Genomic DNA, 23,223 nt, shown 5'->3' with positions numbered 1-23,223 from the left:
ACCACATACTCCATATTTGTATAATAGAGAATTGCTCTGTGGAAATGATGATGCATACATAAAACGTGTAACACAGAAATCACAATAAAACATAAGAAATGACTCGGAAGGCAAAAGGTTGATGAAGTCCTATATTGGTAAAAATAAGGTAATATCAGTTGTTTTTAACTGCAGTTTCAGTTGTTTCTTATGACTCTGAAGGAAGTCAATATTCATATAAAAATATATAAGCAGTGACAACAGTGACAACAGTCAAGTTTGCTCAGAGATTGAGATATTTCTTGTTCTCTTCAAGTAATGCGTGATACATCTTAGCTCCGCAATACCTCCTCCAGTGCTTTCTGCATGGGAGGGTACACTTCAGTCACCCGACTTTTTAGTGAAACCTACAGGAAAAAGGCAAGGTTTACAAGACCGCGGTATAATAGTAGTTCAGGATATAAAATTCACAATGGAGTTGTTATCTCACAGAATATGCAACTAGGAATTGTTCGCTCATAGTCTAGCAACTCCTTTACAAAGTGACTTAGAATAGAATGATTGCGCGAGCAAGACCTTCCATACAATATAAAAATAACTAGAAAGATAAGCAAAGCGAGAGTTTTTCTAGTGGATGCATACTTTATCTATGAGAGATCTAATTAAATTCTATGAACAGACAAGATAGACATTAATGGCAACAGCAAAGCCGAGTCTTGAAAGGTGCAGACAACATATGCCTTATCACAATGCTCGTGAACTAATAGTTGCCATAGAGCACAGAAATATTTAACAAACATGTTGGTATATTCAAATATTGGTTACAAAAAATGGTGAGCCTCTGTTATATTCTGTACCAGCCGAATTCCCGGCGTTACACAAGTATTAAGACAGCTTATAAACGGTGGCAGGTAACATAGTTTTCTGCCATTTGCCATTAGCCTGGCAATTGGTATTGGCAATTAGTCACTGGCACATTGCCAAGGACTAATTTGAGTACGCTACTATTCGTATTGCGTTTTATTGATTTTAATCGTGAAGCATCCTGGCAGTCAGATCACCTCAAACATCCAAAGCGATCGTAAATAATAGAAAAATACCGACACTTTATGATAAAATCTACTGAAGTCTTGAGCAAGGTCATCTTTAAGCTAAGACAATGAATTATGAATGAATTCAATCGGTGAAGGGGAGAGGTCAAGTCAGCATTCAAAAAAATCTTTTATCATAAATTTTAAAAAATCAACAATAAAAAGCACAACAAGCAATGAACACATATTTATGAGTCAAACTCGCTGTAATAATTTCCTATACAACTGTGATCAGGACAGCCTCAATGATATAACAACTGGGTATTGTCTACCCTTGTCCATAATGCATTTCTTTAATTCTCATATTTTTCCTGCAAATTCACAAATCTAATGCGTGTGAATATGCAGCTTCACTTAAGATCGTGCTCTACCAGAAGTTATACAAGGAAGAATCTTACAGAATGAACGATTCAACCAGGTGAAAGTGTACTTTCCTGATATTATTTAAAACTGCAGAGGCATGCAAATCTGTCCGACTATGAAATACCACGGTAAGTTTGCACCTTGTCTGCTAGGTGATCAGGCAAGATGTAAAGGAGCAGGTACATGAGAGGCAGCTCTGCAGAGCAGTTGCTTTGTATTGACAAAATACAGAAGCTGGTCTTTACAGCGCTAATGGAAGTTCATGCGTAGGACTTCCTGTGTTTTAGCTCATTAATAAGCATTTGCGTAAAGTTGACAACAAACACGCCTCATACCTGAACAGTGCTATTGGACGGTTGGCATGTGACCTCTATGAGACACCAGATGCCATTGGATAATTTGACTGACTGATAGAGCATATCATGGCCATCGATGTTACGTTTGGCTACGGTGAAGATATTGAAGTTCTTCAGCTTCTCTTCCAGGAGTTCTACAATATATCCATCATGACTTCTACAATATATCCATCATGACTTCTATAATATATCCATCATGACTTCTATAATATATCCATCATGAGTTCTACAATATATCCATCATGACGTCTATAATATATCCATCATGACTTCTATAATATATCCATCATGAGTTCTACAATATATCCATCATGAGTTCTACAATATATCCATCATGACTTCTATAATATACCCATCATGATTTCTATAATATATCCATCATGAGTTCTACAATATATCCATCATGACTTCTATAATATATCCATCATTACTTCTATAATATATCCATCATGACTTCTATAATATATCCATCATGAGTTCTACAATATATCCATCATGACGTCTATAATATATCCATCATGACTTCTATAATATATCCATCATGAGTTCTACAATATATCCATCATGAGTTCTACAATATATCCATCATTACTTCTATAATATATCCATCATGACTTCTATAATATATCCATCATGACTTGTATAATATATCCATAATGACTTCTATAATATATTCATCTATATCCATATATACAAAGACAAAGCAGGTTTGTGTGTAGTTCACCGGTCCCCAGCGGAGATACAGCTACAGCAAAAGTACCTGGACTAGCGTTAATGCCAGACACGCTACTCTGGACCTCGTTGCTCGCAGGAATGTCTTTCCAGGTCGTCAAATAAGCCTTTTTCTCCATGAGTCCATCGTCAGCAAACAAGCACTGCATCGGGATTTGCGTTGCAAAGTAAAACACGTCCACATTATTTTTTATGGCGACCTGGAAAAAAAGTAGCCAACTTTCTTAAATGGCTGATATACAATAATCAGTAATCAATATACAATAATGCAAGTTATGAAAAAGTAGGTACTTTCAAGTATATCTGTCGATTCTCTTTAACCGTTGCTGAATGCTCCTAATAAACCTGGCCTTTCCTCTCACCTCCTTTAGCAGTAATCTGTTCAGATATTTAGAGTTAAATATTACTTTGCACCAACAATCTATAGTTAGATGAAGGCTAGGTCAAGGTAAGTAATTATATGGACCAGAAGACTTACAGTAAAAGGCACCTTAGAGTTTGCGACTACTAGCCAGCTGTAATCACTATTATATCTTATATAGGTCATCTTATATAGGTCATCTTATACACGTCATCTTATACACGTCATCTTATACACGTCATCTTATATACGTCATCTTATACACGTCATCTTATACACGTCATCTTATACACGTCATTTTATATACGTCATCTTATATACGTCATCTTATATACGTCATCTTATACACATCATCTTATATACGTCATCTTATACACGTCATCTTATATACGTCATCTTATACACGTCATCTTATACACGTCATCTTATACACGTCATTTTATATACGTCATCTTATATACGTCATTTTATATACGTCATCTTATACACGTCATCTTATATACGTCATCTTAAATACGTCATCTTATATACGTCATCTTATATACATCATCTTATATACGTCATCTTATATACGTCATCTTATATACGTCATCTTATATACGTCATCTTTAGCTAGTTTTTGCTTGAAAAACTGAATTTCAGAGCATAAATTGCTTAACCCGAATCTTTGAGTAAATGTAAACAAACAAGGCAAACATTTTGAGGGATTTGTTCATAAACTATAAACTAAACCCACAACTATTTCTTTTGCTTTCCGCTTTCCCTGTTGGAGTTTGCCAGAGATGGACATTCAAGTTAACACGCTTGCTAGAGTAAACCTTTAAAGCTCAACTCACGAACGAATCGAATTGAATCGATTCTCTGGTATCTTTTACTTACTGTAGAATTGAATTGACTCAATGCATCCTACCAGTAAAAATTGAATCGAATCAGCTCTTCACTGTCATCATAAACAGATTGATATGATTCTCTATTTGCAATAAGCAAAACGAGTTAAAATGCATCAATGCTTCTTTTTATTACTACTGTATATGTGATTATCACTGCGTTGACAAAAGCCATCATCGACAGTGTTATCCTAAAAAAACCGATCTGCTATTTGATGCTTGCTGATGCGAAGATATCAGTGCAGTCCAATGTTGCCAGCCGCACACGTTTCCACAAGAACTTAATATCACTGCGTATATTTTATTGGTCGATAATATGTATTAATAATAATATAGTATAGTACTTTGCCACACAAAAATTTAGCATGTTGGGTTATCATTTTGCCATAAAAACAAACCAGTTAGTTGTTCTTTCATTCAGAAATCGCAGAATGAAATCACGGTTTTAAACTTTTTTTATTTCCGATTTAAGATGGATGAAAAAGAAAATTGTAAACAGCGACCTAAATGTATTTTGGCTAGAGAAAATCTTCAACAAATGGTCCTAAAATGTTTCCAAAAACTCCATGTTTATATTACACAATGTGTGTCTGTGTTTTGATCAAACTGCAACAATGATAAGGTTGTTCTTTCGCAGCCGGTTTTACATAACTACAAAAATATTGAACATTCCTTTTGTTTGTCAAAGCATTGATTCTCATACAGTATGTTTTGCTGATACTAAACTGTAGTAAGAAACTCTAACTTTAACAGCAAAAATACCAAGTGTTTGACAGCAAAGAATATTCAGAATGACTCAATTCCATCCAAGCAAGCAATAAAATCCGTAGTGAATGATTTGCTATATTTGCTATACAAACAATCGAGGGACTGAGCTAATGCGTGTAGCTAAGTTAGTGATTGTTGTTTATTGCTATTTTGATAGATTGCTATAAGTCAATTTCAGGTAAGAATTGATATTGTATTTATTTTCTCTATTTGAGAGAGTAAAATTGAACCGATTTATTGAAATTAGGATAAAGAATTGAAATATGGTGTTTTGCAGATAATTGTGAATTGAATCGATGCTTACACGACGCATGATGCAAAAGAATAGAGCGTTACATTGTTAATCTTTCGATGAGAATTGAGCCGAGTCAATTTTAAACCCTTAAAAACATCTCCAACGTTGGCCACCTTATATGGTCTTCCTCCTGGTACAGGATGTATCGTAACCACCCTCTCATGAGATTTGGCAGTAGCGTGGCTATGGTTAGATGCCCCTCCTAACACCACCGATGGTCCTTAGTGTCGACTGGTACCACCGACCTACTGACTATAAGCCGGCACACTAACCATTGAACCACGGCTGCTTCCTAAGCTATAATCTCAATAATGAGATAAAAACTTCAACACTTATTAATCTAGCAAAGGAAAATACCAAAACTAACAGATAAATAATGTATATAAACGAAAAATAAACGAACTATCTAACATTACAGGAAACAGTTTCAAAGTTACAGTCTGAACCAGAGTATGTACATCTAGGGTGCCATTGTTAATGCGGAGTGGTTATAGAGTACACTGACCTGTAGGTTGGTGATAGGGTTCATCCTCTGCACAGTGCCTGTGGTATGGAGTGGTAGACTAGCGGTACAAGTGCTGCCTGCTGATATCGGGTTAACTTTAAGGGCACTTGCTGGTACCAAACCGAAACTGAAACAAACAATTGTGAGTAACTCTATCACTTTGACGAATGGCAGCAAGTAGTGTGAACCATACCCAACTCATTCATTACACTCATCGTACACCTACAAAGCATCAGCAGTCAACTTGAGAGGTCACACAAGTAACATATGATTCATAAAAGCGAGGGCAGACCATCGCGCAACATACTTTATGTTCATTTGAGTTAACCTTTGAGTTATCTGCAATTATGGAGAATTATGAAGTTGAAATGATCATGAATATAGGATGCTGCTCTTTTTACCTCCTACAATAAAGTCTCAGGCAATCTTATACATCCATCTTAAGCTTATATTGAGATTGGCAACAATCATCTCTGAGATTGCCATAGATAGTAGCGTAAGTAAAGAACTCAGCCTTAGTTCCTCTTGAATAAAAGCGCATCTACGTGTGATCAGTTATAGCATTGATGCACTTGCAGGCCTTACAAAGACATAAAAAAAACTTATATTTTAATAGTCTGCACAAAACACTTCTCATAATATGAAATTTGAAAGTTACAGTAGTCGTTACTATAATAAGAGCCGTGTTCGTCCGAAGCCATACTTAGAGGTTAGGAAACTAACTTAGAGGTTAGGAAACTAACTTAGAGGTTAGGAAAAAATGCATGGCACAGGAATGGAACTCCAGCTGAGCAGCAAGGCACACTAAAAACTGCGCAGCTCTACCCCCTCACTGCATTGTGGAATAATCATGCGCATACTTATTACACATGATGATCTCTCACGACGCACGGGCCAGCCTACGAGTCTAATATAAACCTAGAGAGAACAATCAGTTATGCACACATATGTTTAATTATCCTAGCATACACTAGACACAATGTCTGTAGTAAGGTTGTTACTGTGTGCACCAGATTGAGGCTAATAATTCAGCGTGAGATGGAATGAAGACACTTGTAGTTGGCATGCGTAGAGGCAAGGTCATTTAAAGGTGAGCAAATGTGAGTAGTCGTAGTTCACCTGTTTTTGTTGAACTGTATGGCAAACCCAGAGAGTTGTTGCATAGAGCTGTTCGAGAGAGTTAGTTCCATGCAGACCTGCCCATGCTTTCTCACAAATGAACCGCGAACCTCCAAACCCTTTCCTTTATCCGAAGCCAGCCATACCTATAACAATTGTTTATATTTTATGTATTTAGCTAATAAGATATTAACAGCAATTTAATGACCTAATTTAATGACCTAAAAACCCATAAAATATAAGTGTGAAAGAGAAGAGTGTGGTAGCTCCTCTGTCTAACATGGCTTCGTCTGCCAAATAAACACCTTTATAAAATAAAGTATAACGATTATTGATTAATTTTTCGGGAGTTGTGTGCACATGTGCATTTATCATAAATCTCCCAATCAATCGCTTCACTCTTGTTTGGTCGTGGGATAAAGTAGAACGATTATTGAAGACTACTGAATGACTAACCTGTTGGGTTGGTTCCTTCACCAAAGGTGTGGCTGGGGCGCTGCTCGCAGCTGGGGGCCCTCCAAACCCACCAAGCAAATCATCCAGACCGGAAGACATACTTGAGCTAGGTTGTGTATTGGTTGGGGCAGGGGTGATTCCTCCACCAAGCTACGATAAACAGATGTGCTATAATTCGCAGTTAGGTTCACGGGTAAAACAGCCGGTCTGAACTTAACCAGATGTAACATAAAATAGAATGATCGAGGTCTTACCAAGTCGCTCAGTCCACCTCCTAGAAGATCCACCGTGCTGCTACTTTGCTGATTAGGTGGTGCTGCAGCGGGTGCTGCTGATGGAATGGAAAGGCTGAGCAAGTCACCTATGAGAAGGTCACCTCCGACAGGAGTAGTAGGCGCAGGGTTAGCATTGGGTATTGGAGTAGTTACATCCTCTTCAGCTAGCTCACTGCAGTTGGCAGCGTAATAAGTTAACCTTGCATAACGCAGATGAACTCAAGTACATTAAAGGGCCTCATCAACAGACTGGTAAAAATACCCTTCATACAAAACTTATGATAGTTACACAAAAACTCACGATGATGGTTGCTGTGTGAGGGGTCGGGTGGGTCTGTATGCTGCTCCATCCACGAATGAGGACAGAGGCTTGTGATAGACTGAGGCCAGAGTTCCTATGTTACTAATCAGCTCGCTGAGCAGGTCAGACTCTATTGAATCTGTTCGCTCTGATATGACAGGTTTCTCTGCTAGTACCACTTCCTTGGCTGCCTGCGGGCTGGTTGACAGCAGCCTCCAGTAAATATAGCCTGGGAGAATGTATCAAGACTAAATTGTGCCATCATGAAAATTATCCATCAACCTATCCCTGTGATTAGAAGATATTGGTTACCCCTATACCTGGTATCTAAAGGTATAGATTACCTCTATATTAGTGGTAAGGAGATGTTGGTTATCCTTACACCTAGCATCTAAACGTATTGATTACCTTAGCCTGTCTTGACAAGCTGTTGTTTTTGCGTAGTTGTCCCCCCCCTGTCGAGTGGCGAGCAACAACGGCTTGTCACAAGACGTACTGCACCTGATGCATCAGCTGCACTTATAGGGAGTTGTTCTCTTCCGTCTACGCGGCTTGGCCGCGATGTTATGTCGGTCGCTCCATTGGTAATCATAACGGATTTCACGCAAAAATTTATGTAGAAAAAAAAACAAGATTACAACGTTTAACCAAAGACCAGTTTCTGTGATAAACTTTAGTAGAACTTAAGAATAAAATAAACTTAAAATAAAATCCATAAGAACAAATAAAACTGACTGATACAAAAATAGAAATAAAACTGACTGAGCGCACAAATAACGACATGTTTCGTCGCTGTTGTTGCCTAAGTTCTCAAATTCTAATAATGTTTACTGCAGAGAGGGTCGCCAGTTAAACGTTCTTATCTTAATTTTTCTACATAAATTTTTGCGTGAAATCCGTTATGATTACCAATGGAGCGACCAGAATAACATCGCAGCCAAGCCGCATAGACGGAAGAGAACAACTCCTTATAAGTGCAGCTGATGCATCAGGTGCAGTACGTCTTGTGACAAGCTGTTGTTGCTCGCCGCTCGACGGGGGGACAACTACGCAAAACAACAGCTTGTCAAGACAGGCTATGATTACCTCTATCCCTGTGAATATGGACTACCCCTATACCTGGTATTCGAAAGTGTAAATAGCTTTCATCCCTGTGATAAAGATGATATAAATTACCCCTATAATTGTTATTTGAAGGCATAGATTACTTCTACCTGTATGATGATGAAATATAAATTACCCTTACACTTGTTATCTAAAGGTATAGATTACCTCTGTCTCTTAGATCAGGATTTTCTGACTCTTGAGTTGACATGCTGAGCACCTGTTGCACCAAGTCCTGACCATCAGATGGTTTCGTGAGAAACAGTTTCACTATAGCCGTCAGAATCTGCAGCTGAACCTGCAACATCATCAGCAACTCAAAATAGATGTTTCAAAACCAGCCATTCACCTATTTAATGGTTTAATAAAGTTGGCTAATAATAACAAGCCCAAAATAATCTCACTGAATATTTGGGTGGCAAATGAGAAGCCCTACCTGAGAGTTTTCATCATGGAATGAATCTAAAAATGTCTCGAGAAGTTCTGCTGCATTGTCAATCCTTTCAGCATACTCTCCTATGATCCATATAATGCTTGCCCTAGCCTCAGGTTCATCCAATGTATCGAGACACTCACACAAGGTCCCTATCACCGACTCGTACTTGTTTGGGTATTTTCGGAATATATCCTGAGTAGAAAAACAACATACATGTAATTGATGGCATTCAACGAGCTGTTGATCCTTGAGACTGCAAAGTCATGCGATCCGCACGCGTTTTGGCAGAAACCAAATCAGACAATCCTTGTTACCACAAACATACTGTTCTCCATGGAGTTATGTACAGAACACTATGTATTTGTTACTAATAGAGAGGTGAATGAAACCATAACACTTTTTTTCAAATTTGATGCTGTGCAGTTTTATTTTCAAGTGGGGAATGAAGAAATGAGACCTAACCCATCATAAACCCACCATCAAAATTCTTCAACAATATTGCAATTCAAAAGATATCAAACAGAATATGGCTAATATCAGCAGAACTATCTCATAGTAACTCAAAAACAGTTTGATTTCCAATAAAACTTAAAGTCAATACACATTAATACAGCTGCCCTATTGTTCTTTCTGCAATTCCCATCAAGTATGTGGTATGAATAAATACATAAGGAAGAAAATCCTACCTTTATCACGACGATAGCCTCCTGAACAACATAGTTGACCTTTGTCTGAATAAGGTCAAGCAGCGTGCTTACGCATCGTTCCGCTGCCACATCGACTTTAATAGCGCAGCGTCCTATCGCCCTCACAGACCTTCTGACAAAGTCTACATCCACTTCTGTAGCATACCTGCAGAGATGAGAGGATGCTCAGACCAAACACTCAATTAAAGACCTTATCAGTTGTATTATGTAATAGGCTACTGAGCTTCTTGTTTCAACTGGAGCTGATGAACTGAAATCTATGAAAATATATAAAAATCGCACGATTATACCAAAATTTTCTTATCAAACGCTCATGGAAACAATCCATAGGTTTATTAATGCATTTACATGTATGTCTGGTCACCAATTCTTTAAGATCGACTGGTGACATAGAACTGAACTGACATTCACCAGCTATTGTTCACCTTAATCTCTCAACCTGAGTGTTTGCTAGTGAGTCATCTATAGTAAGCTACAAGTTATAGTTTGTCGTTGATCAACTGTGGAAAAAATACATAGTTGATTCCTTTAAAAAATGGGGGGTTGCTTGCTTTCATAAGCCAGCAGTGATCTTGGCCTGGCACACTGGCACCTATACCTACAAATCTAGTTCATTCCTAGACTTGCTTCATAATATGTTATGAGGGAATAATATGTCATGTTCATAATATGCTAAAGCTGCCATAAATTAGATAGAATATTCTCATTAGAATACACTGTAATTCATTCACCTTGTTCAACGACTCAAAAACCTACAATAACTCCATAATAAATACTGCAGATAAATGCTCATTACAATTAAGCAAATACATAAGACGTAAAAACATAAATATTTTTTCACTTTTTTCACTTCATCTCAGAGAAAAGCTGCACAGAGGCAGCACTAGAGAGGCTCGGCATAACCTGCTATGACTTGAACTAGGTCAACTTCAGACTAACTTATCTTATCTGGTTTTATGTCTATATTGCTTTATTTTTATATTGTTTCATGTTTATATTGTTTCAAGTCTATATTGTTTCATGTTTTCTTTTCAATTTTTACATTCAGCCTTATCACTTTCATTTATTTAAGAGTTTCCTTCCCATAATGCCATCTGGCAGGCTCATTCCAAAACTGTGATGAGTCCTTGCCCCTGAGCGATGTAAGTTAAAAATTACGTGGACATACAGTCATAAACTTTCTTGAATTATGTACATGTATATATTAAGATTATGCATGTTTAGACAATATTTGAATAAGGATACTAAAGTACTTATTTGAAAATTCTGCAACAAAAACCTTCAAATGCAGAGTTCAAGGTCAGTACAAGGTCAGAGCAGTGGTTTAATGAAAGAAGAAAAGCAAAGATAATGGACTCACTCCTTGAGCTCAGCAAGCGTCTGGCTGATATTAGACTGATTGGTGAGACGAATCATAATGTCAAGTTTCTCCAACTTCACATAGATCGGGTCATTGTATTTGACAAAAAATACTTTCAGCTCGTGCTTGAGGATATCAGGTCTGAAAAAGGCCAGTTGCATGTGCTGATAACTCTTACCGATCCACCTATAAACTGGCTTCATCAACTACCAGCAGAATACACACTGATTAAAGGATAAACTGTCAAAACTTACAGAACAAGCAGAAAACATGGTGGCTGCACTTCACTACACAAATCATTAGTCTACCCACCGTCTCTGTATAATCAATGCTATATTCCTGAGAGCTATGTACTGAATCTCTGGCTCGGCGGATAGCAAAGTCACGAGTGGAGCAGACAACTTCTTCACGAGGTTAGTAACGAAGTCTGATGACTCGGGCAGGACATCCAGGAGCCTCATGATAACCTGGAAAAGAAATACCCAAGCCATTACATTCAGAATAATGAGTACGAGTAGCTCTTTGATTTCTTTTTAATTTGAATTGTCCAGGTGACAAAAGATAATTTTCAAAACACACTTCTACAAACTTGCCAACATGGATCAAGGGCAGTTCAGCATGGCACTCAATTCTATGGTAGTTAGAGAAAATAGTGTATTACCTAAGGTAATAAAAACTACCCTAACCAACTCATGCTTGCCTAAAGTGACAGTACAAACTAACTTCACTAATCGCTGAATACACTCTGGTGACCTTGCCTAAGGTGACAGTACAAGCTAACATCACTAACCGCTGAATACACTCTGGTGACCTTGCCTAAGGTGACAGTACAAGCTAACATCACTAACCGCTGAATACACTCTGGTGACCTTGCCTAAGGTGACAGTACAAGCTAACATCACTAACCGCTGAATACACTCTGGTGACCTTGCCTAAGGTGACAGTACAAACTAACATCACTAATCGCTGAATACACTCTGGTGACCTTGCCTAAGGTGACAGTACAAGCTAACATCACTAACCGCTGAATACACCCTGGTGACCTTGCCTAAGGTAACAGTACAAGCTAACATCACTAACCGCTGAATACACCCTGGTGACCTTGCCTAAGGTAACAGTACAAGCTAACATCACTAACCACTGAATACACCCTGGTGACCTTGCCTAAGGCAAAACCAGAAACTACTCCTAACCTCATCGATTCGATTGACCTTGCAAAAGATGACACCCAGAACCCCCTACCCTCACCAACTCAACTTTTGGTCATACGATCCATCTTGTTATAAAATACTTAAGTAAAGCTGTGTAAACTTTTACAAAAATCAGCTTTACGTTGAGGGTTAACTTTGGCTATACAATGTAAAATTCAAAATAATATCAAAAATTAGGAACATAATTTCAAGTTTCTGTAAGAACTTTGTTTCTGTTTTCTGTCTCCTTCATAGAAAAACACATATGATACCTAAAACAGCAATTAGTGTACAATTAGAGTGTACAATCACGGTGTACAATCATGGTGTACAATTACAGTGTACAATCACGGTGTATAATTACAGTGAACAATTACGGTGTACAATTATAGTATACAATTACGGTGTACAATTACTGTGTACATATACGGTGTACAATTACGGTGTAAAATTAAAGCATACAATCACAGCGTATAATTATGACGTGTGGTCTCATCGTACAATTGAGCACAAACAAAGAATAAATCCTCTCCAAACGCAGAAGTCTCCAAAGGTTGGGATAAATATTACAGATCCAGTAGCCATCTTTTTAACTATGATAGAGTGAGACAAGTTCCATAAACTAGCACACAATAATCTATAAGTAGCTGAATGCTGACCTTGACTGCAGAGAGAACAACGGCAGCATTGGCATGAGCCAGTCTGGGAGTTACTCGCTCTATGATGCTCTGAGCATCCCTTTCATCCTTTGGATGGTATCCAGCCACACAGTCTAATATGAAGACTTGTCCCCACCTGCGCACAAAGTAACGATACGTCGACATCTAGCTTAACAATCCTAGGTGAGAGTCAACCAGGTATAGTGCTCCCTATATAATATGCTGGTTGAAAAGCAGCACCAATAAACAGAAGGCTGTTATGCCCACTAGAACTGCATAATGCATGGATAGACAGCTAGGAACACACACAGAGTAAGAGTTATCCACTCACTCGGTGCACTCGTTTAGAGCAGTCAACAATTTATTAATCATAGTCTGAGAAAAGGACAGCAGGTCATGGGCTTTCGAAGAGGAAGCCTTGATTTCAGATATAGCAGCAACTGCATTGGCCACAACCATTGGGTTGCTGTCTGACAGCAGGTCCTGTAAGAGATACGAACTAGGTTGGTGGCAGCGACACAGCCGTTTGTAATGATATCTGATAATTCTCCTAAACTCACAAAATGATGAAGATACCAGCAACTGTAAATATGTGTGTATATATATATATATATATACGTATATATATATTAAATCACGTATATATATATACAGTCAAACATGGATAACTCGTCCACGGATAGCTCGAACACATGGTTAATTCGAACGGTTTCTTTGGTCCGTTCCCACGTAATGATAAATTGCTATAGATAACTCGAACTCAACACTGTTAATTCGAACTGTTTTTTTGCCCAACGGCTACCGAAACGGTTGTTATCGCTTTAGAAAATCACTTTATTCAAAGCCATAGAGGTAAACCTCATCTTTTCGTAATTCATAAGCGTTGTTATTACCACCATCGGCAAAATAATTTTGTCAGCGACTTTTCTAAAGGTTTGGTCAAATTTGATTTATACTGCTATACGATTAATAGCACGGGCTTGCCGGGTCACGCGCGCAAGGATTTTCGCCACGCACATACAAAACAAAAACAGCATGTTGTTTTGTTTTAACTGAACGGAGTGTTGCTCTTAACGAATCCCAGGTAAAGTAAGGGATTTTTCTTTGGTAACTTTTTCTTGAAGTTGCATAAACTTCAAGAAAAATCGGCAAAATTGATCGTGGGTAAAACGCTCAAAAGAAAAAGATGTCTTTTCTTTTGAGCATTTCAACAACGATCAAGTTTTGCCAATGTCAATCTAAAAAAACGTCCTGGCAATAACATCACCTCAAACAACAAACCAATCTCAAGTGATAGAAAAATCTCTATACTTTTTGATAAAAACGTTTTAAACTTTACATTAGAAGCATTTAATTTGAAACAAGCCATTTGTGCTTTTGATTTATATTATAGTTTGCATATGTACATGTATCTACTAATAAATAAGTAAATACATGGACTTGTGACAGTGCTCTGATAACTTGAACGCTCTGATAATTCGAACACTTTTGCTCGGTCCCGTGAAGTTCGAGTTATCCATGTTTGACTGTATATATATACGTATATATATACGTGATTTAATGCTATAAAATAATGAATGCAGAAAAGAAACAGTAGTTCTACTCAGTTCAAACACAAGAGAGACTGTGTTGCGCTAATAAGATATATTCTCATATCTTTTTAACATAAGGAGTACCTCAATTATGACACTTGATATTAAACGGGTTGGCAGTAAATTTCACACCAAACTGATGGTACTCGTGTCAACTTGTACAAAAAATATGCTTTATCAATATCTAAAACTGTATTGTATAGACAGAACAGCTAAATGCCTAGCGAGTACAGAAAGATTTCTTATCAGACTGGCTATATGACTAGCTTGTACTGTCAGAATGCTCCCATGGTCATCTAGTAAAACTCATTAAAGCACAATAATTACATAATTTTTTTATTGTGCATTTCAATACATCAGAGTCTTGGCTTTCGAGTGAGCTATTGTTTGCCATGGTGAGACAGACATTGGTTGATGTTTATAGGATTTCCCCAGAGCTCTACCGCAGAAATGTTTACTGGCATAGGCTCGGAAATTGTGACGTCACAATTTTCATATGCGGTGTTGTGTGCTCTTACCACCCATTTTATTGCTTACTGCTTATATTTATCAACTACGATAATGACGCTAGTGTCAGGCAAAGATAGGACAACTCCAGCGAACCAATGAAGATGACAAAGGAATCAGTGTCATTAGTTCTCCATGTACAGATTATTTTTATGATAAATAACTCAGATTCCAAGCACCATACTATGTTTTTCCGATGATATTATGCACTAGCCCTCTCATTTTATTGTGATGTTGAGGGTCGCGACTGAGACTAATTAGTTTCAAGCATTGCATGATCTCGCGAAAGTGCGATTGACATATAGTCCTAGGGCCACGCAACCCGCAGGTCACAATTTAATCGATGTGATTTCATTACCTTTATCAACTACAGTACATTTATTGAAGCTTAATTAATTAACCCAGAACATGTGTTTGTATTGGTTGGCGTTAGCACGATCCCGGGCATTGTTGATTATCTAGAATCCTAGTTTATTATTAGCGCTCTCTGGGTTAACAGCACCGATTGTTACAGAAAAGTGCAGCCTCAATAGCAGCGAAAGGGATTGACGACCTAAGGCTAAATAATAATTGTGACATCACATTTTGGGAACCTGAACCAAGTGTGTTTTTTTGCAGGACATACTTTTGACACCCCGTTTTTCATAGTTCTATTATTCTTTGTGTATTGAATATAGGCTCATTCGAAAGCCAAGACTCTGATGTATTGAAATATATAATAAAAAAATTATGTAATTTATGTGCTTTAACAAATTGGAGCACCTGCATATCTAGTCACAACACCTCTGAACCTAGTTGAACTATTTCTGTGACAAATCAGAGTACCTGCATATCTAGTCACAACCCATCCAAGTTCAGTTAAGCTATCTCTGTGACAAACCAGAGTACCTGCATATCTAGTCACAAGCCAGCATTCAAGTGTTGAGTTAGCTATGCGAATGCCAACTGAGAGTAGTTAATAATATATGTAAACAGTAACTTACAATAGCAGAACAATGCCTTTTAATAATGTACCAGGCTTCGGGTAACTGCTGAAATTTCAACTAACCTGAAGAAGCTCAAGGAAGCCCTGTTCCTCCACAAGATCAGAGTTGATATCATGCAGCTTTGCAACGCTGACAGCTGCAGTTTTCCTCACATAGGGATCTTCATCCTGCGAGTACAACCAGGTGTGAATTAGTTTAATTTTTTTAATTGAACATGCTGACTATGTCAAGGTGAGTGTGTGTCGGAGAAAAATAAAAGTTCTGTTTGGGTATTAAAGAATAGCTGAGACTTAGATTAGGTTACCATGTCCTATCGACAATTTGCCTCATCAACCAACTCGCCGCATCAACCAACTCGCCGCATCAATAACTCACCACATCAGTAACTCGCCTCATCAACAACCCGCCTCATCAACAACTCAACTCGTCAACAACTCGCATCTCCAACAAGTTGCCTTGTCAACAACTCACTTCAACAACAACTCGGATCAGGCCTCATCAACAACACATCGTATTAACAAATCATCTGAAGAGTGTTCCCTTGCCCAGACAGCGGTTCCCAATGTTGTGTGTGTGTATTGTGTGTATTTTATGTCATCAATTAGTAAAAATATAACATTAAGCAAAATAAAGATATAGTTATAATATTGATTAAGTTAAAAAAAATAAATGAAAGCTTAGTTCGTACTCGTTAAGGCATGATGAGGCCCACCCCACGTGCGCAGTAGCGCTGCAGCTAGTCGAGGCGCTGGGCCCATAGCAATTGGTAAACTCAAACAGCAGGTCTGAATTAATCAAGGCTTAGCAAATGGCTTTTAACATCAACTCTAAAACTAGTAAACGCAAAGGTTTTGTGTAGGTCTACTGGAAGACTGTTCTATTGGAACAGTCTTTCAGAAGAAGACTTTTTCAATAGTTTTTGTTAGCATTGTTCACGATAGAGTTTTTGTGAACAGTGCTAACAAAAACTCACTAGAGTGTCTATAGCTAACCACACTTAGCAAGACCCTTAGAAAGGTGAGAAGGGAGAATAGAAAATAGACATAATAAATGAGGTCTACTGCGCATAGCTTAAGGTAGCATACAACCTTCAGGCATTTCTTCAGAGGTTCTGCAAAGTAGTCCGTAGTTTCATCAACTCTAATGCAGCCCATGGTCCTTACCGCAAGAGCTCGGATTAACGGGTTAGGATGTCTTGTGTCCTAGAAAAAACGGAAATCTGTGAAATCTCCAACAGCAGATACCAGGTCATTTATACCTACACCAATTCTCACTTCTTTCATCATAGTACATTTTATTTTGGACTCACCTTGTCAAATGTATTCACAGCCATCAGTGTAAGCAGTCCAGGTTGGCTCTTGGCATAGTTTATCAAGTAAAGATAAACTAGCTTCTTAAGTTCAAGGTCATCTGTCTGACCGCAGTTGACTACATCGGGGAAAAGCTGGCTGTTAAAAGAAAATGAGGTGAGAAACCAGTTGTAATTGTAGAAATGTTGTCTTTTTACTACGAGTTGGCCACTTAAAGCTAATATAAAATGCTTGATGGGCGAATCAAATGGTCCCTTAGAGCAATGAATTGAAGCATTCCTACAATACATGATCACAGAGATGAGAGATACCATGTGGAATTATAAGCTGGGGCAAAACGGTATGTAAAATATCTACACAATAATATGTATCATTGACGTGAATCATATGCTGATATAAATGCAAAAAGAAGCTACCTTCAGCATAACAAGAGTAAAATGATAATACACGCAGACTGGCAAAATGTATGGCATATCAATGATGAGAAATAATTAAACCAAACATGAATATGGATATAGTAATTGTAAAACCATAAAATTTTATAATTTCAAATGCTATATATAGACCCAAAAATTGTATAAACTCAGTTGGTCTGTATGGTTTAGCGGTTCGTCGTAGTATGATATTGCCATATGAAAAGTTGAAATTCTGCACCAATTGCCAACACCGGTGCTAGTGGATTGTTTACACACCTCACATCCTTGCCAACAGTCATGCTAGCAATGACCTTCTTAATAGCATCCTTTTTCAAGTCTCGCTTCTCACTATTAAGTTCGGCCTTGAGCTCAAACAGTTCCCCTGAAGCAGACCAAATCACATGAAGCCACTTAATTTTAATGTTTCGACAAGCTAGCGGTGTCAACTAAGTTCATTTAATGGATTTGTCAATTCCAATCGCCAAACATATATTGTCAGCAGTCTGGCAAAAGCTAAAAATTGTACCTGTATATATTTTGACAAATTTTGTAGACCGGATTGATTCATTGAAATGAATTGGAAAGCTGACTACTAAACTAACCTTTTTTGGTGGTAGTGAAGTACTTGGAGTCTGTCATATCTGCTGTAAATCCTTTTGTCTATCAATAAATTACATTGTTTTAGAATTGAAACCTCTAATTTTTTTAATAATATTGGTTCAAAACTAATGAGCCAGTTATATTGTTTGACAACAATATAACCTGTCATAACAATGTTTGACCAAAGTAACTTTCGCATACAAGCCTACGTAGCCATATAATATATGAAGTTTATTGCAAGCGAAAATCTAACATACCGCAAAACCTCTATTTGAATGCCACCTTTATTTGAATGCCGCCTCCAATTGACCGCCACTATAGGAGAACGTTTAAAAATAGAATGCCACCCTTTAATTGAATGCCACTTCTATTTGACCACCACTTTAACATTTTTTAATCATTAAGAACCCATAATAGGAAGTGATTAGTAGAAAAATGTCCACAAAATGGTGCTAATAATGACTCGGTTACATCATTAACAATCAATTTTCTCATGATTGCTGTTTGTATCAAAGTTTAATTTGCAACTCAAAAGCCTACAGTTTTTTCTTTAAAACTTTGAAGGCAACGCCATAGAACTAATTAATAACTGTATCACACTAATAGTAGTTCCTAGTTTAACGCAGTCTTGATACTTTGACATGTATGAAAAACAGTTTACAATTACAATGGAATTTGCACAACTTGTACAACATGTGCTTATCCCGCATGCGGCTTAAAGTTCATCCTAATCTTTACAGAAGTTTTCTAAATAGCAACACTTACAAATTTTGCTCAGCTTAAAATATTGTTTGGACACTAATATCGAGCAGTCCAGCGGTGCAGAAGAGAAGTTCAGTTCAGCAAACAGTGTGGAAGGCATTGAACAGCCAGAAGAATATGAAATGGTTCCATACAAAAGCCACAAACAATGTCAATCAATCATTGCAAATATTTTTGTTTCACAATTGTTAATTTTTGTTTCTGCATGTATTATAATTATGGTTTGTTTATGTTACTTGTTCTTGAGTATATGTTTGCAGCATTTGAACGAGTAGTATTGTATAGCTTATAAATGTTCATAGCATATTATTTGATAGCATCATTGTGTTTATCTAAACTTAGCTTACAATGGATCAGCGCTCATAACTCCTCTATTGTATATAAAAAGCCAAATTTGGCTGCAAACTGTAGCAAACAGATCAATGAGTGCAATGAGCTTTAACGCAACATCGTCAAATATAGTTATGAAATAAAAATTTATTTAAATTTAGAATGAAAAAAAATTGAAAGTTCTAACAAATTGCAACAAAGGATATAGGTCCAACACATCATAGGTAGGTTAATATCAAGCAATAGATACGAACTCGTAGAGGTTTTTTTTAGCTTCCCGATGTATATTTATTTAGAGATCTACAGCAAATTCGACGTAAGTCATAGAAAATTTATTGTATCCAAAAGGGGTAATGTCACACCACTCAAAGAAGAAGCAAAATATAGGTGACATTCACTTCGCGCGAAAATGGATTAAATTAAACTTCCCAAAATTCTGACGAGCTACTTGAAAAATACAACGCCACCCTCCATTTAAACATTACCTTAAATTATAAAACACCACTCATGAGGAAGGGTAGAAAAATAGAGCGGTAGGCGAGTTAAATAGAGGTTTTATAGTAGATGTCAACAGGGGTTCATTTACATGCAGCCTACGTGAAACTTGTAATTTCTAAATACTCTTGCACATGTTGGAATGAAGGAGTATCTATACATAATTATTGTGGGATACATTGTTTATAACACACTTTGATATTTTCTACCACATCAGTGGGTGTGTCTCAAAAATATGCGAATCAATGGCAAGATCTTATGCTACAGATAGCCGACCTAACTCATCATTATTTCCTGGCGATAAATTAGCTTTACAAGCTTTGGTAAGCCACACAGAATAACTTGAATGCTACTTAGCAGCATGCAACAACCACAAAAATTAAGAAACTTTCCACATGCAACAACAAGGGCAGATATATCCTTTAACATACTAGAGTTTGTCCTCTGCAACTATGGCCATGACTACCTGAAACTAGCTCGCAAGAGGTTATTTCTTTTACCAGATTGTCTGCTGCAAAACTGATCAGCGAGAGCGCACAACCTTGAGTTACTCTGGTTCAATGGATTTGGATATACAATAGATGCAATTTATAATAATTACTGTTCACCAATCCTTGTTCAGACATATTAGTTGATGTTCAATAAACACAACTTTGTAGATAGAGTGAGCCATAGAATGAACATGCACAATGTCTGGCAAAACCTGCTATAAGTGAGATCCGGATAGATTCTGCTAGCTATACATTGCCATTGTGTATTAAACTACCACAAAATCAAAGCACATTTTTATAGCAATGTTCCATATAGAACTCATAAAGTAAAAGCAGTGTAGAGATACTCTTTTTAATCATGCTCTAATCCTTGTGCTATTGTTTTTATGTACATTAACCAAGACAGAAAATAAAATATGCCCAAAGTTCTCCAGTATGACTTCAGTACATTGCTACTTAATAACATTCCTGAGGTCAACATAAGCATCAAATTCTCCTGCACTATCATCTAAGTCTCTTAAGGAATGAAACCTAAAATGTGTTTGCATTAAAAAACTGTCATTATAAGATTTTTGATGTTTAAAAGAAGTTGCTATATTTTATAACATAAGACTACGTTCTTTAAAGTTCTTTCTAAGGATCATCTTTGCGAGGTTGTACATTGAAAATAGTGCCTAAAAATGTTGCAATGTTTTTAAAGAAAACTTTGTCAATAGCTGCTATTATTTTTACGTAGCTTAATTTTGTCTTCATATGCAATCTTTGCCTCTGAGAACAAGCTCCCAAGGTCCACAAACAATCTAAGAACTTATTTTACAGAGTCATCCTTGCTTAAAAATGTTGACAATAAAACTCAAGGAGATTCTCAAACTCAAGGAGAAACTCAATATTCCATAATGTCACAAGTAGTGAGGCAGAGAAAGTTTGAACAACCTTTCCTAGAGAACTGTTATGGCCAAAAGGTTTGAACAGCAACAAAGAGACACCAAGTCTGGCTGGCATGAAGATGAGTGATTAAAACGCAAACTTTAAAGTTTACACTAACGTCTTTAACAATCAGCATAGTACGTTTTATACCAGTGTCGACCCAGTGTCAAAACGTTTTCAATTATACTAGGCTTATCTTGTCCACTTTAGAAATCAGTGCATACAACTGTTATGGTCCTAAAGCTAGACTAGTAAATATTTGTAGTGCTCTCGATTGTATAACGATTCCTGGGAAAAGTAAGCATATATTCAGTAGTTCGTTTGCAAACGCAGTTTAAGCACTTGGAAAATGTATTAAACGTCATCAAGTAACAACGATTTATAAAATAAATGAGCTGGTAATCTAACAAGATTTCGAGATAAAAAGAAAGTTACGGATATAACGGATTGCATTCGCTTTCATATACCGGGCCGCAAGGATTTTCTTTGGTTTAGTTAGGAATTTGGGTTTATAGACCTTCACACGTCCTTCGCCATCTTTGGTAGGCGGAATAAAAATACAGAGTTATCTCCTTTATGCTGTAGGTCTCGCAAGTAGTCACAACTCCAACATTCAACAATCTGCGGCAATCCTAATATATGCGCAAGGCGCTTCCTCAGCTTGTCCTAAAAATAATTCAACGCACTTGATTTTATATTCTACTAAATATTCTGTCAATTCCTTCACTCAATTTTTCAAACATCTGTTTTTAAGCATAGTTTCAATAGTTTTCAAAGTTTAAAAATTTTTGTGTTTCACTCTTTTAGTGATTGTGTTGTGGTTTGCTAATAGGTGGGAATATGCCAGTGTACAATTATTGTTGTATAGAAGTATTAGCAAAAGCAAATAGCGTAATGGAGAAACGACTAAACACCGGAGACATATGCAATAATACAATGAACAAGACACCTAATACATTAGAGGACCAGCAATGAAGACATTCATAATATACTCATTTACAAGCAGCCTAGAAACCTCCTGTGTAAGTACATGTAGCTCATGAGAAAAGAGACATCCATTGACAAACCAGAAAACCATTAAAAGATATCAGACCTGTACCAAGCACGATCAAGCCAACTGGAGTTAGTCATCATTTCCAATCATTACACGCCCATGATATACTTAAGATAAGTTCACTCAATTGCTAACGCTCTGAAATGTAAAAAACAGAACCTGAGCGCCTAAACACCTTTTTACAGGCTAATAGAAACACCTATAAAAGAGAACAGCTCCAACGATTCAGCGTCTGTTTATCTACCAGATCGATCCATCTATCTCTCCTTCTCAAGAACCTGCTGAGGCTCCCTCTGCTTGCTGAGGCACGTTCCTCTGCCTACGGAGCCTCCCGCTCTCATCTTTCTGCTTCTGGAGCCTCTATCCTTTTCCCACTTATGAAGCCTCCTTTTCTATCAGCAGCTGATTCCAAGCCGGTATTCCCTAGTTGCAAGTTGGGGAGGCAAATGTTAGGCGACTAGTTATGAACGCCTGGGGTTTTGGGGCGGTGTAAGCCCCCAATGGGGTTGGGGGCAGCGCATCGAAGCTCTGGACCTTTTAAGCATCAACAACCCTCAAACTATGCATAAATGCAATCAATTGTAAGCATCAAAATCTACATAAATATATTATTTATGGTTCATGGTAGGCAAAACCTTTTCTTTATTCAACGAATGATATAAAACTCATGACACTACAGACTTCTGTAAGGTACATTGACAGAACAAGAGATATTACTCTTTTATTGCAATAGCTCTTGTTCTGTCAATGTGTTCATGGCAGAAATTTTTCATAACTGATTCTGCATCTATTTTAACATCATCATATAT

General features: G+C 37.3%; 1 protein-coding gene across 1 annotated transcript; it reads right to left on the bottom strand.

Annotated features, from left to right (window-relative positions):
• LOC137387604 (AP-1 complex subunit beta-1-like) lies at positions 1-21,503 on the bottom strand. Its single transcript, XM_068074070.1, has 21 exons — positions 21,367-21,503; positions 18,358-18,415; positions 18,032-18,137; positions 17,339-17,477; positions 17,118-17,231; positions 16,092-16,196; positions 13,276-13,427; positions 12,945-13,080; positions 11,408-11,562; positions 11,096-11,236; positions 9,715-9,880; positions 9,029-9,220; positions 8,761-8,890; positions 7,489-7,717; positions 7,167-7,359; positions 6,913-7,062; positions 6,457-6,602; positions 5,338-5,464; positions 2,550-2,721; positions 1,769-1,923; positions 1-386 (listed from the first exon to the last, which is right to left on the bottom strand). Exons 1-21 carry the CDS (start codon positions 21,433-21,435, stop codon positions 312-314), a joined length of 2,910 nt encoding a protein of 969 aa, XP_067930171.1. The 5' UTR covers positions 21,436-21,503; the 3' UTR covers positions 1-311.
• Positions 21,504-23,223: the final 1,720 nt, after the last annotated feature.

This window comes from Watersipora subatra, chromosome 2, assembly GCF_963576615.1.
Source record: "Watersipora subatra chromosome 2, tzWatSuba1.1, whole genome shotgun sequence".
NCBI lineage: Eukaryota > Metazoa > Bryozoa > Gymnolaemata > Cheilostomatida > Watersiporidae > Watersipora > Watersipora subatra.
The sequence above is the reverse complement of the archived record's forward strand: the minus strand, read 5'-3'. Positions and strand labels throughout refer to the sequence as shown.

Coding starts and splice junctions, on each gene's coding strand:
- LOC137387604 (XM_068074070.1), bottom strand. CDS start 21,435: ATGCCAGCCAGACTTGGTGTCTCTTTGTTGCTGTTCAAACCTTTTGGC. Junction 13,081..13,275: donor GCTCTAAACGAGTGCACCGA/GTGAGTGGATAA, acceptor CTTTGTGCGCAG/GTGGGGACAAGTCTTCATAT. Junction 7,063..7,166: donor GAGGTGGACTGAGCGACTTG/GTAAGACCTCGA, acceptor TGTTTATCGTAG/CTTGGTGGAGGAATCACCCC.